The sequence below is a fragment of the Wyeomyia smithii genome, chromosome 2, assembly GCF_029784165.1.
Source record: "Wyeomyia smithii strain HCP4-BCI-WySm-NY-G18 chromosome 2, ASM2978416v1, whole genome shotgun sequence".
In the NCBI taxonomy this organism is placed as follows: domain Eukaryota; kingdom Metazoa; phylum Arthropoda; class Insecta; order Diptera; family Culicidae; genus Wyeomyia; species Wyeomyia smithii.
Window position 1 is genome coordinate 164,414,395 of NC_073695.1, and position 13,845 is coordinate 164,428,239.

Sequence of the window (13,845 nt, forward strand, 5' to 3'; positions counted from 1 at the left end):
GCATACCACTCGGTAATAGTTAAAGCGTAACATATGAAAACATATCCTTCCTCATGTTTGTTGAGGTGATGAAAACATAGGACAGTGTTTTCATAAGTAACTCATTAATTGTTTCCGAGTTTTGAAAAGAAAGTTCGTAGTCAACAATGTGGTGGCTTCCATGTGGGTTCTACACACTACAACCTTAAGTGGTACAAAACGTTTCTTGTAGTCAGTTTTTTTATCAGGAGAAAATATAATTGGTTGGAGGGAGAAACGAATACTACACTCAAAACAGAGAACACGCATATGCGTCGTTTTTTGATAGCGTGTAACTATCTTCTTGCTGTAACGCATGCAAACGCAAACGAAGTTTTTAGTAACAGTAGTGGTAGCCACAAGGTTACAGAGTCCGCTTTGATTAGCAGATGGACGTGAGTTCGAATCTTGTTTAGAAGCAGGCCATTTTTGTTTATCAAAGGACTTGAGCATGGGTTTATTCTCAGGCTCTTCATCACCACCACCCACTTCACAAGGTCCGAATCTTTATTACCTAGAGTAGAGGTAGAGAACATTTATATGCTTCTGAAACAACAATGAAATAACTTGGGTAGAAGAAAATTCGAAAAGGAACGTGACAAACAACTAACACAAATCTCCTCCATCCCGTGATGCTTGTGGAGTGTGCAGGGGTATATCCGGCAGGCGTCGGTACTAATCAACATGCAAGGGTCATTGGAGAGATGCACATCGAACAGCTAAATCTCAAGCAATACAGGTATAGCTCGATTATACACACCCTCGATTTTATGTACTTCGATTTTACGCACATTTTACCTCGATTTTACGCACACTTTTTTCAAAAACATTTTTAATTCAAATGTTTTTGTTTTAATTATACATAACCCAGGATTATATATATTAGACATCGTTCACAAAGAAGGGGTTGCCCATATAGACTAGCGAATCTACCGAAAACCTCCAGAAGACAGTAACAACAACATTTCAAAAAAGCAATTTTTTCAAAGGTTGTGTACGTAGCTAACGTATACATTATTTGATGCCGTACAGACACAACCTATTTTAGGAGTAATTTATTTACACTTTTATGTAAAACAACGTCTATTGCTGCAAGATAGATAAGCTGTTTTTAATAGAGGTCGGCGTTAGTATGTGAGCAAAAAGAATGTGTGGGTTACACACTTACTTAAACACAATCGTACATACACACACACAAACACACATACATACATAAATACATACACAAATATACACATATATACAAACACACATACACACATGCATACATACACACGAACACACATACACACATATACACACATACACACATACTCATATACACACGTACACATACACATACACACATACATACATACATACATAGACACATACCTACACACACGTACACATACACATCCACACACATACATACAAACATACACACGCATATACACATACATAAACACACCCATACACATACACACCTACACCCATATTCATTGTTCCTATTAGGAAGGAATTACCTATTCCTTTAAAGCATTTTCCAGATGTTCCTGCCATACACGGCCCATTATAGAATATCTATTTATCATGTAACGCGAGTAATTACTTTCTTCGAACCCTTCTTCTCCTATGTCACTCTCTTTTTCTGACCTTGAATTTTTTTTTTTTTTTGTGTTGTTAAATTTTCTAACCCCTTTTTCGAGCGTTTTGTGATAATTGAATGTTCCCTCAGATGTTTTTAGCAAATTTCTGATTACGGAAAATAATTTTGGGTTATAAAATATATTGAAAATCTTTTTACGCACAATTCGATTTTACGCACACCTCAAAAACGAATATGTGCGCAAAATCGAAGTACGCCTGTAATTGATAAATTTGATGTGCAATTCCGGTCGATTCTGGTCAGTAACGAAGTGGCAACCGGTGGTGATCAATCAAGCTCATGCAACATCAGGAATACTGAATGTGAAAATTTGTCTGGAAAACACAATTTTTTCGAGTCTGTGTTTTTTTTTCTTCAATTTGCCGTTGTATAAAAGTTTCTTCAGAGTTTTGAGTTTATATATATTAGCGTAGAAGTTCTGAAAATGTGTATGAGGGCGTAACCATGTTTCATGTAGTTGCAAAAATTTTACAATCCTACATCTAACTATTTTGTGAAACGAGAATTAAAATTCGACCGTGATGAAGTGTGCTCGAAATTGTAACCAAAGCCCTTAATCCAGAAAAGCGCAAGTATAATAATCGAAGTACGCTAACATGATTATTACTTAAAGCTTATGAAATTTATTATTCTACGTAAAAATAAACCAAAATATTTTTTAAAACGACAATGAATACAAAAACTATTTTCGATTAATTTTTTCCAAGCAACGCGATACCTTTCAGTTATAACTATACTCATTTAAAAAAATGCTTTTTTCCCTTGGTTCAAATTGACAGTCAATGACAGCTCATTTAGGTTCATTTATAAGATTATTGAGTCGCTACAACTATGAAAGTTTGCATCTCTTTCTAGCTGTAATATTGTAGAGGTCAATGCTTATTATTGCTATTTTTCGAACAAAACAACGCTTTGGTTGACTCAAGATTTTACGCATAAGTTTTCACCTTTTAGTTCAGTGTATTGTGTGTGTTGAATATAGGTAGATGCAGTTTACATGCAGGGATTTACTCTATAAGCATGCCTGTTGAGTTTTATTCTGATTAGCTTGTTATCATTCTGAAGATAGTGAAGTAAATACCTAATAGAACACAATTTGAATTCTGCCTATCACAAACTTTAACAACTTCTGCGAAAAGACAGATTTGATAAGTCAATTAAGGTATATTAATACATGACGAGTTCAAAATCTTTTATACATGATCAACTCCACAAAAATACCCCAGCTGAAATATTTTTTTAAATACCATTGTGATTTGGCTAAACTTTGCAAAGATGTTTTTAGGGGTAAAGATGCCATTTTGTGTCACTGTTTTTTTTTAATTGTGATTTAAAAAAAACAATAACACAAAATGGCATCTTTTGCCCATAGAAACATCTATGCAAAGTTTAAATCAAATCAAAAATGGTTTCCCGTTTTTTTGTGGAAATGCTCGAATAAATTAATTCAATTTGGCTTCTCAATTTTGATCGTATTGATTTTTCTTACCTGCAAATATTTTTATCAACCATGTATTTTCTCAATTCACAGGACCTGTTCCGGTAGCGGTTCCTCAACCTGAACCTCACTCGGTTGGTGGCGTGTTAGTGCATATGCCGCATGTTTGTTCTGTATGTATAATAATGTTTTATACACTATAATTTATTTTATTAGAAAAAAGTAGCATTGTACTGATATATAATATTAATATTATATATATGTACTTACATGTATATTTACAGACCGTATTGATCAAATAGACCGCAGTTTTTTTTTTTCACTATTAGGAAACGAGCGAATTTCAGCTATTCATAAACATGATATCGTTTATATGTTATATTTGCTAGCCTAGTTTTACAAAAGATTTCCCACATTTTTAAATTGTGTCATTCTCCCAGATTCCTGAACGTGGACGTGAAAAGGATATTTCTCAATTCATACACGCCACAGACGAGGTATTTTCGTATGAAATCATACCAGAGGTGTAACCAGTGTGAATTTTCATTATTCTGGTATTTCTATTCTATTGCTTTTCTTTTTTTTTATTTTGTTTGTCATCGGAATACACTTCGCTTAGAGCCAATGATTTCGAGTGTTTGTATTTTATGTCATTAAGCAACTTTCCATTAGTGTATCCATGTTTTGAACTATTTGCAGCGGATTTGATGTCTGATTGTGTGTGTGTGCATTCGTGTGAATAAAATTTCCTAAATTATTCTGTAGTATATTTAGCTGGTTTCCTCAAATTTTCGACCAATGTCAAATCATTGAATTGCTACAGCTCTCTTGCAAACTATGTACATATTATTATATGAATTTATTTTAAAACTGAACAATTAACTATAAACTAAACTGCATACTACAAGTAACGATTACAGGAGATGACCAAACCTAGGTTAATCTCTAAGTAGAGAGGTGGTTACTAACAGAGTATAGTCGCCTTCGTTAGTTACCGAATTATCTGCTCTTTAGTGAATTCTTGAAATTTAAAAATGTTGACAATAATTTTGTTACATTTACAACATTTCAGCCAAGGCTAACAATTTTTCAATAACAGTTGCGCGCTTGTATGTGTTTCTCCGGGGGACATACAGTTAAAAACCGCATTGCATGTGTTAGTGGGACTTCATCCGCTGCATTTGTACTAATTCAACGTTTAGGTTAATTTCAATCCTATCTATTCCCTACATATGCAGAATTTCTCTTGTAGCGTCAAGTATGCATTGTTGTGTATATTACACAAAATCACGCACATTTTCGCAATTACCACGGCGGAACTCCGTTTCTATAAATGTGTTTTCAGCATGGCTTGCATCCGCTTGCAAGAAACCAAATGTTCGTATTTTTCTCTAACGCATAGATCTTACAGATGGCGATGTGATTTCAAGAAGCATATAAAGGCTTTGAATTATCAAAACCAGCTAGTCTCTAGTAGAGATGGTCGGGTACGGTTATTTTTACCCGAAACCCGTACCCGACCCGTACCCGACGGGTTAGAGTCGGGTTTCGGGTAACGCCAAAAAATATTTTACGGGTTCGGGTCGGGTACGGGTAATTTAAAAACCAAGGCTTCGGGTTCGGGTCGGGTACGGGTTTGAAAAATTCTCAATTGGTCGGGTACGGGTAATTCGTATTCGTGCATTATGAGAATTTTATTTTTGAACATTTCAAACCTAGGTGTTTTCTTAGTGTCGATAATCGAAAAGATCGGAGAAGAAATTGCCCATTCTCACTCAACGAGAGATCGGCCAATATCTATTCTGACAGTTGTCGGCAGTCTTTGCACTAAGGGAATGACATCGTGCTATCTTTTTCTAATGTGAAAGTGAATAGTTCTTCCTGCAACCGTTTTGAGTTAATTGGATTTTTTTGCCGGGCTTTTTTCATATCTGTTAGGGAAACCGCGGAGCATTGTACAGTAGGGCAACTTAATACATAGGCTGGCTAAGCAAAAAAAGTGTGGTTAAATGCGACAAAAATATGGCATTTACTTAATTTTGGGGTGCTGAACACCAATCTCCATTTCATTTTTTTTTTTTTGAGGCCGTCCATAAAGCACATGACCTAGTTTTTATTGATTTTGGCACTTTTTCCCTTACTTTTTCATTAAATAGAATTATATCTTCAACCACAAGCAACGCCACAGGGCGTCCTCCTCACAGAAACAAATTACGTAGCTTTGGCACAACCCCTCAAATCAACGAAATTTTGCGAAAAAAAGGTTTTTTTTAAATTAAAACAAAATAGGTAATATACAAATCAACTTTTTCTTTGACGCCAAAAAAAAATCCAAGCTATCATTGAAGCTGCGGAGCGTTTAAAGTAATGATTTTTTTTTAAACATATGTCAAAAAACGTCAGTATGCCAAACTTCCAAAAGTCATAAAAAAATCAGATCTCATGATATTGCACCCAAATTTTGGATTAAAGCCCTTGAATGTGATAGCAACAATGGAAAAATATTATGAAACAGCTGACGTAAAAAAAAATTCAGCCGGGTGGCCACCGATTCCCCACTGTGCATTGAGATGTTTGGTTCGAAGCAAATATGTATATGAGATATGACAGCGATAGCATAGTCTTGGTTCGCACTGTGACCAGGGATGCTGCATGTACAGAAACATTTGTGTTATACCGATTTTTAGATTGAATCGATGACATCGAATCTGTACTCAAAAATTTAAGGTTTTCGGCAAATGCAAATGAATTATTAAATTTTTCTCAAGTTATAAACAATATTAACTTTGACCTTGCTCGGTTCTTGTCTAACTCCGGCCATCATCTCGAGAAACCACATATGACAATCAGTGCATATAACGTGCGAGGTACCCAGGTATTTTTCCAGGACGGGTCGGGTACGGGTTGTTGCAATAGACTTCGGGTTCGGGTCGGGTACGGGTTTGAAAATTTTCAATTAATCGGGTACGGGTCGGGTACGGGTAACAAATTTCCCATACCCGACCATCTCTAGTCTCTAGGTAGGTATGCTGGCCGTCGTCGTAGGTTCAAGTCTCGGCTCGGGAGAGACTGTTTATGTCAGTAGGATCGTAGCGCTCTAGCCCTGCAATTGTCCCATACATAAAACAGTTGGCTACGAAGTCTATGTATAATAAATAGAAGGTCAAGTTCCAAATCGGAATGTAGCACCAAGGCTTTACTTTTTATTAAGGCTTTGAAATGATCAACATTTGCATCATATATACATGATAGAGAGAAAGTATACCTGGTAGCTCTTGTGGCTGTCAAACTCCATACATTTTTCATCTACCACTCATTGATTCTGGTACCCACTTTTTGGATGGTTAGCCCTAAAACAACTGAAATAGAGTAAATGTTCCATAGTTGTCAGTAGACTTATTCTCGAATAAATATCCTTATAGATGAAAAAAAACAAGAACTCAACGTTTGTTTTCGATACAATGTGCGCTTTCAATGAATGGTTCGTTTCACAATCACTGTTTATCGTCGTTATTAATGGTTGAATTTTATCTAGATCCAACTGTTGTAAATTGAGCTAAAATTTTCCTTCATATTCCTCGAGCCTGGCATCGACCTGAAAAGAAATATATATGCCAAGAATTGATCAAAAAATGATCGAAGTGAGGACCTTCTTGGTCAATCAAGAGAAAATTTGAAGAGTTGCATAGTTGAAAGTCTTAGTCAATCGAAAATCTATAATTCTAGATAAAGTTTTAGAAGACTGGTAAAAAATCTCTGGGTATCTGGATATCCTATTGAACTTTCGAGTTTTTTTCTCTTGCGTTTTACCTGAGCTAATGTTGAAAATATCTAAATGAAAATTAAGCTAATGTTGAAAGGACGAATATCGCCATACAATTTTCATACGATTGGTACATATCAACACAAATATCAAAAAAAAGTTGCCTTTCCAAGATTGCGGAGATTGGTATTTAGTCATCAAAGTGAAAGTCTATCTATTCAGTAAACAACAAATGGGTACAATTGCTGCAGTCTAGTAGTGCAAACGATATGAAAGCCTTTGTCGTTGAAGAGTTATTTGAATAGTCGAGAACAATACCATCCCGCACGATGTTCACCAGATCATCCGCAGGTACAATACGATTTTAACAGATTGGTTACTAATGAAATTTCTAGTTCATCTCGGATGACCCTTGAAAATCCCGCAAATGGTGGTGCCCACCGGTTGATCCGTATGGACCGTATAGATTTAGCAATATAGTTGCCATCCGGCGCCATCTCATTCTATGTCAACGATACGGTCGTGATTTAGATACCACTCTTTAACTATTTTCCCAGTAATTTTTTCTATCAATTATGCGATTAAAAATTTGATAGTCGATTTGCTCTATCAAATTCGACACCAATACTTACGAAAATTAAACAAGTTTAACGAATTTCTCATTCTAAAGGCCCAAACACAATGGATACGTTTGCGTTGCGTTGACGTTAATTTGACAGAAAATGTATGGGCTTACTGTCAAATTGCCGCAAACGCAGCCGCAACGTATCCCTTGTGTTTAGGCCTTAACACGTTTGTAACGAATGAGAAATTCGTTAATCTAACATTTTGCTCGTGCTAGTCGGTATATTGCAGATTACAGAAAACAACTTTTCAAGAAGATCCTTGCACCTCTAGGCCTAGCAAGGAAAAAATCTTACTACTGTTTGAATATTGAAAATATGTTATTCTGTTCCTGCTCGAAAGTAAAATGGATGGGTTCTAGTAACTACAAATAACCTTCCAGAAACATTTCATATTTTACTTTTTTCTATGTTTTCCATAAAATGCATATATATATATATATATATATATATATATATATATATATATATATATATATATATATATATATATATATATATATATATATATATATATATAAATATATATATATATATATATATATATATATATATATATATATATATATATATATATATATATATATATATATATATATATATATATATATATATATATATATATATATAATATGAAGATGAGTATATACTCTGTATATTTATAGAAAATATCGCTTGAATTTGTCCCGAAATCTATAGGAATAATTTGACAAATGTACAATAGATATTTTTCCCATGAATGGAAGTGTCTAGATGTTGCCCGACCTCACTTAGATGTAATATCGAATTTTGTGCAATGTATAATGTTCATTTGTTTGTAGATAATGACGGCTACTGTAGAGACCGTGAGTGAACAACTTGACCTGGCAGCCATTATTCCTTCTGAGAAAGTCGTTACCGCTGTAGCAAGATCGGTTACACTATCGGATGCCGATGTCGGTTAGTACTGTAGTGTTCGAATTTGAGTTTTATAGATAACTAGCAAATAATATATTTCACAGCCACCGCTACGGTACAGATAGCGAAGCCAACCATTGTAGGTGAAACATATCAGGACTTGAAGGACTGTGATGATACTGATACTCACCGCGATCTGGACGATCGAGACAATTTTTGGCACACTTCAGTTGGAAAATTTAAATTTTCCATTGACAATTTACCGCAGTCTTTGCAATATATATATCAGCTATTAAAAGAAATCCCAACTATAGAGAAACCTGATATCTTATATTATATACTACAATGTTTAAAAATAATGGTTTTGCATGGTGACGCTTTTACTAAAGCAGCTCGTGATGATCGTGGGTTTTTCATTTGGTGCCAAGAAAATTTGTTGATTAGGAAGTAAGTCATGTATTCTATAATGTTCATTCAAACCCAATAAAAACATTACATTATAGTTTGTGGGAAGTTTGCAATGCTGATCATTCGCATATCTGCGAGGTGGCCGTTCCAACTTTACTACATACAATTACTTTACCTTTAGGATCCGATGTGTTCTGGAATGTTGTTCAAGATGCTTTTCATGATAACGATTGGAGGGTTAGGTTCCAGGCAGTTGAACGTGTAACAGGTGAAATGATTTACACTCAATAGACAGAAAGATCAGTAATTTTTGTTTTTTTGTTTTCTCAGTTATCACCAGGTTTTTAGATTCAACACCTTTGCGGTCGGAAGTCGGTTTGCAAGCATCTCTTGCAACAGCTTTCTGTCATCTCATTGCTGCATGCGACGATTTAAACGTTCACGTAGCACAACGTGCGACTTTGTACCTTGGGACTATCCACGACAAAGCTATACAGGCATTACTATTCTGTCTAGAATCTCAGTTTGATATGTTCATTGTGGACAGACCTGTTGTATTACAATCAGTGTATCAACTACATAACATGCTGTCAGATCGAAAAGTGTTAACATGGGACTTCTTTTTAAATCGTTTCGATACCCTTTTCGTAGAAGCGCAAGTGAATCTCGAGAAAAATGGAGATATCTCACATTTACGTGATCTTCGTAACTCAGAAAACGGCAGTGAAATACTGTCTACTAAAATAAATAAAGCTAGAGAAGCATTAAGCCAATCAGATACGTCTGGCAGTATGTCTAAAACTTTAAGTGCATCATTTGGAACAAAATGGCCATATAAGCGTACTATGTCTGCACCTGCAACAATAATACCCAGACAGGAATCGAAAATTGGTAACAATACAATCTTTTGGGCGTGGTACACAAATTATGTTACGGAAAAATCGAAATTAGGACTACCTCCTCCTAACGTTTGATAAAAACTCCCAAAAAAACTATGTAACGCTAAACAAGCCCCACGCTCTCTCAATTTTTCAATTTTCAAGAAACTTTACATAATATCATTTCAAGTATTTTTGTCTCGAAAAAAAACTGAACCCTTTTCCGGCGGAGAGAAATCAGTTTTTAGTTCAAAAATTTAACTTCAAGCTCTGATTACTCATCAACCATATTCACAATTGACACAAACTGTATTTCATTTTAATGATCAATCTGTTCTTTCACCATACTGAATAGTTTTATTGTGCAAATTTTCAAGTAGATTTGTTAAACTAAGATCAAAGTTTAAATGCCGGGTGATGCCATATAGCATTACCCTCCTGGAATGGGTTAAGCGGGAGATAAAACTATGTTGTAGCTTTATTGTACTTTTCAATATTATAAGTTAGTTACGTTACTGCCGCAAATAATCCCCCAACCTGTTCCTATATGTAACAATGAGTAACACAGTATTTCTGCTTTTCGTAATTTGTGTACGACGCCTTACCATGCATTATGAAGAAAAACAGATATCGGTTTTTACAGAAAAGGAAAAAGTGTACAACCGACAGATATCAGCACCGATACTGAAACGGAAAAGCTCCAGATTTGGATTGGGTCAGTTTTTATCGTCAGGAACAAATCAAAATTATTCATCGACCTCACAATTTGCATACATACAGAACCATCCTCAGTATCATTACACACAAATGACATGTCACAGATCACAGTATAGCGCTTCCGTAAATAGCAAACAATTATCTCAAGCAATTCATATTCCTCATCATAACATGTCCAGTCGTCTGGAAAATCTGACAACCCCATCCAGTCCTTCAACTCCTAACCAGATAGCATCCCAGCAGAATCAGCAACACCAGCAATCATCCTTTCAACTAAACGTTTCTATTACGTGCGTAATGTTACATATTCTTTTCAAAATATGTTTGTTTCGTTTTTAAGCCATAGCATTCCGCAACGCTCAACGAAATTGTTGCTAACTTCATTTTAAAACTTCTGAGCGTACGGTGACAAATACCATTTCCATTGTATTAGAATCGACCCTTGTTAGCGAGAAAATATTTGGGCAGTTATTGGCCCCATACGCAAATATGAAGAGGTAGTTAGTCACCTAAAAACTATTTTTTTTTTGTTTTTTGAAAACATTAAAGGATAAGATTATTTAGTCGCCAGATAAGTAATGTCGCTAGTGTGCCTATTCTCATCGTGTAGCACAAATGATCCCGAGCACTAAAGTCGACATGTCGCGATTTTACTTTAAAACTTTTGGGAGAATCATGATCTCGTAACCAGGTTTTAGAATACTCCTCTTCGTGGAAATGTGTAGATGTAAAATATTAGGGGTCTTCACATCGAGCTCGTATACGAATACGCAGCCGTAAACTGTGTATCTTCTATTACTCGTCAATGAGGGGGAGTATTTATACGGTTGGGTATATGCATTAAACACATAATGGGTATTCAAGTCGAGCTCGTAAACAAATACCCAGCCGTAAAAATACTCACCTCCATTGACGAGTAATGGAAGATACACAGTTTACGGCTGGGTATTCGTATACGAGCTCGATGTGAAGACCCCTATAGTTTTGCTTGATTTGATACATACAGCTTATTATTTTATCAGGGGAAAATGATAGAAGAGTCGGTGTGTTCGAAAGCCTGCTCGTAACCCTATCTCTGTTTTGAGCTTTTCTATGGGCGACAACTGTCAAAAGAGAAAGCAGCTTACGAAAATGTAAACAAATAGTTCGTCGAGCTGATTCGAAGCAAAGGTTTAGTGTAAAAATATTTATAAGATAGTGAATGTTCTATCTATCTATCCATCTATCTATACATATAAAAATGCAGCTCTGTCTGTTTGTCTGTCTGTTCCATATGCGCTTGGAAACTACTGAACCGATCGGCGTGAAATTTTGTATATAGGGGTTTTAGGGACCGAGAAAGGTGACTAAGATAGTTCGAGACCCTTCCCTGTTCTGGAACGGAGGGGTCCCATACAAATGAAGCACAAATTCGTGCACATCTCGGAAACTAACCAAGAAAATGGAACCAAAATTAGCAGGTGGATGTTTTTAGGAGTAACAAAATCATCCATAATGGTTTGACATCCCTTCCTCTTCTGGAAGGGAGGGGTCCCATACAAATGACACACAAATTCATGCACATCTCGAAAACCAACCAAGCAAATGGAACCAAATTGGGCAGGTGGATGTTTTAAAAGGTATCAAATATATCCATAACAGTTTGACGCCCCTCCCTCTTTTAAAAGGGAGGGATGCCATACAAAAGAAACACAAATTTCGCACAACTCGAGAACCAATTCACCAAATAGAACCAAATTGGGCATGTAAATGTTTTTAGAGGTATTAAATATGTCTATAATGGTTCGACACCCCTCCCTCTTATGTGAGGGAGGGGCTACAAACAAATGAAACACAAATTTCTGCACATCTACTAACTAACCAAATAAATGGAACCAAATTCGGCAAGTGAATATTTTTAGGGGTAACAAAGATGTCGGCGACTTTAATTAGAATGGCGCTCAGAGGCCAGAAACGGCGACCTACTACGGTTCCTAAACAACAGTGGCAAATGACCAAATAACACTCAATATGGGTATTTCCGGGATTGTTATGATGCACTGAAGCCACGAATCGACCTCAGACAACATTATGAATTGTAAGATTACGACTTCCGGTGTATGGGAAAATGCCGAAAATGACCAAATACCACCTAATATGGGTGTTTTTTTTGACCAGAATGACGCTCAGAGGCCAAAAATTGTCTCCAAATGCCATTTTGAAATCCAAGCTGGCGACTTCCGGTTTCTGAAAAACTGCGGCAAATGACCAAATATGGGTATTTCCGCGATTGTTATGATGCCCTGAAGCCACAAATCGACCCCAGACAACATTCCGAATTGTAAGATGGCGACTTTCGGTGACCGGATAAAAGACGAAAATGACCAAATACCACCTAATATGGGTGTTTCTTTAACCAGAATGACGCACAGAGGCCAGAAATTGTCTCTGAATACCATTTTGAAATCCAAAATGGCGACTTCCGGTTTCTGAGAAACAGCGAGATACGACCAAATACCACCCAATATGTATGATGCATTAAAATTGATGCATAAAAATTACAAATCGACCTCAGACAACTTTTTGAGTTGTAAAATGGCAACTTTTGGTGACTGGAAAACTGCCGAAAATGACCCAAAAACAACCAAATATGGGTGTTTCTTCAACCAGAATGATGCTCAGAGGCCAGAAATTGTCACAAAATGTCATTCTGAAATACAAGATGGCGACTTCCGGTTCCTGAAAAATAGCCGAAAATGACCAAATACCACCCAATATGAGTGTTTCTTCAACCAGAATGACGCTTAGAAGCCAGAAATTGTCTCCAATTACTATTTTGAAATCCAAGATGGCGACTTCCGCTTACTGAAAAACAGCCAAAAATGGCCGATTTCCATCCAATATGAGATGCTTCGATACCAGAATGATACACAGGAGCTAGAATCGACCAGAGACACCATTTTGAATTCTAAGATGAAGTGACTTCCGGTCTCTGGAAAACAGCCGAAAATGACTAAATAACACCTATTATGGGTGTTTCTTAAACCAGAATGACGCTCAGGTACCAGAAAATGTCTCCAAATGCCATTTTAAAATCCAGGATGGTGACTTCCGGTTTCTGAAAAATAGCCTAAAGTGACCAAATACCCACCCAATATGAGTGTTTCTTTAACCATAATGATGCATGAAGCTAAAAATTGACCTCAGACACCCTTTGTTAGATGGTAACTTCTGGGAAACAGCCGGATACTACTTTATATGAATATTTCCATAATCGAAATAATGTATAGAAGCCAAGCATTGACCCTGGACACCATCTTGAATTCGAAGATGACCACTTTCAGCTTCTGAAAAACAACGAAAATAATTGAATACCTCCCAATAGAAATGATGTACTAAAGGCAAAAAACGAGGATGTTGTCATTCCGATAAAACCAATATTTTCAAACGATTTAAACAAATCCCAAGAAATCAAT

At 36.1% G+C, this 13,845-nt stretch overlaps 1 protein-coding gene across 12 annotated transcripts in view; it reads left to right on the forward strand.

Annotated features, from left to right (window-relative positions):
* LOC129723881 (protein unc-79 homolog) overlaps window positions 1-13,845 on the forward strand; it is a 119,420-nt gene that overhangs the window by 40,124 nt on the left and 65,451 nt on the right. For 5 of the 12 annotated variants that reach the window (XM_055678354.1, XM_055678355.1, XM_055678365.1 and 2 more), the window contains 7 exons: window positions 3,198-3,277; window positions 3,545-3,601; window positions 8,312-8,429; window positions 8,492-8,834; window positions 8,891-9,063; window positions 9,126-9,686; window positions 10,317-10,388. In XM_055678354.1, coding sequence (XP_055534329.1) covers window positions 3,198-3,277; window positions 3,545-3,601; window positions 8,312-8,429; window positions 8,492-8,834; window positions 8,891-9,063; window positions 9,126-9,686; window positions 10,317-10,388 — 1,404 coding nt within the window. The remainder of the gene's footprint in view (window positions 1-3,197; window positions 3,278-3,544; window positions 3,602-8,311; window positions 8,430-8,491; window positions 8,835-8,890; window positions 9,064-9,125; window positions 9,687-10,316; window positions 10,389-13,845) is intronic. The other 7 variants (XM_055678358.1, XM_055678366.1, XM_055678361.1 and 4 more) reach the window with 3 other exon arrangements.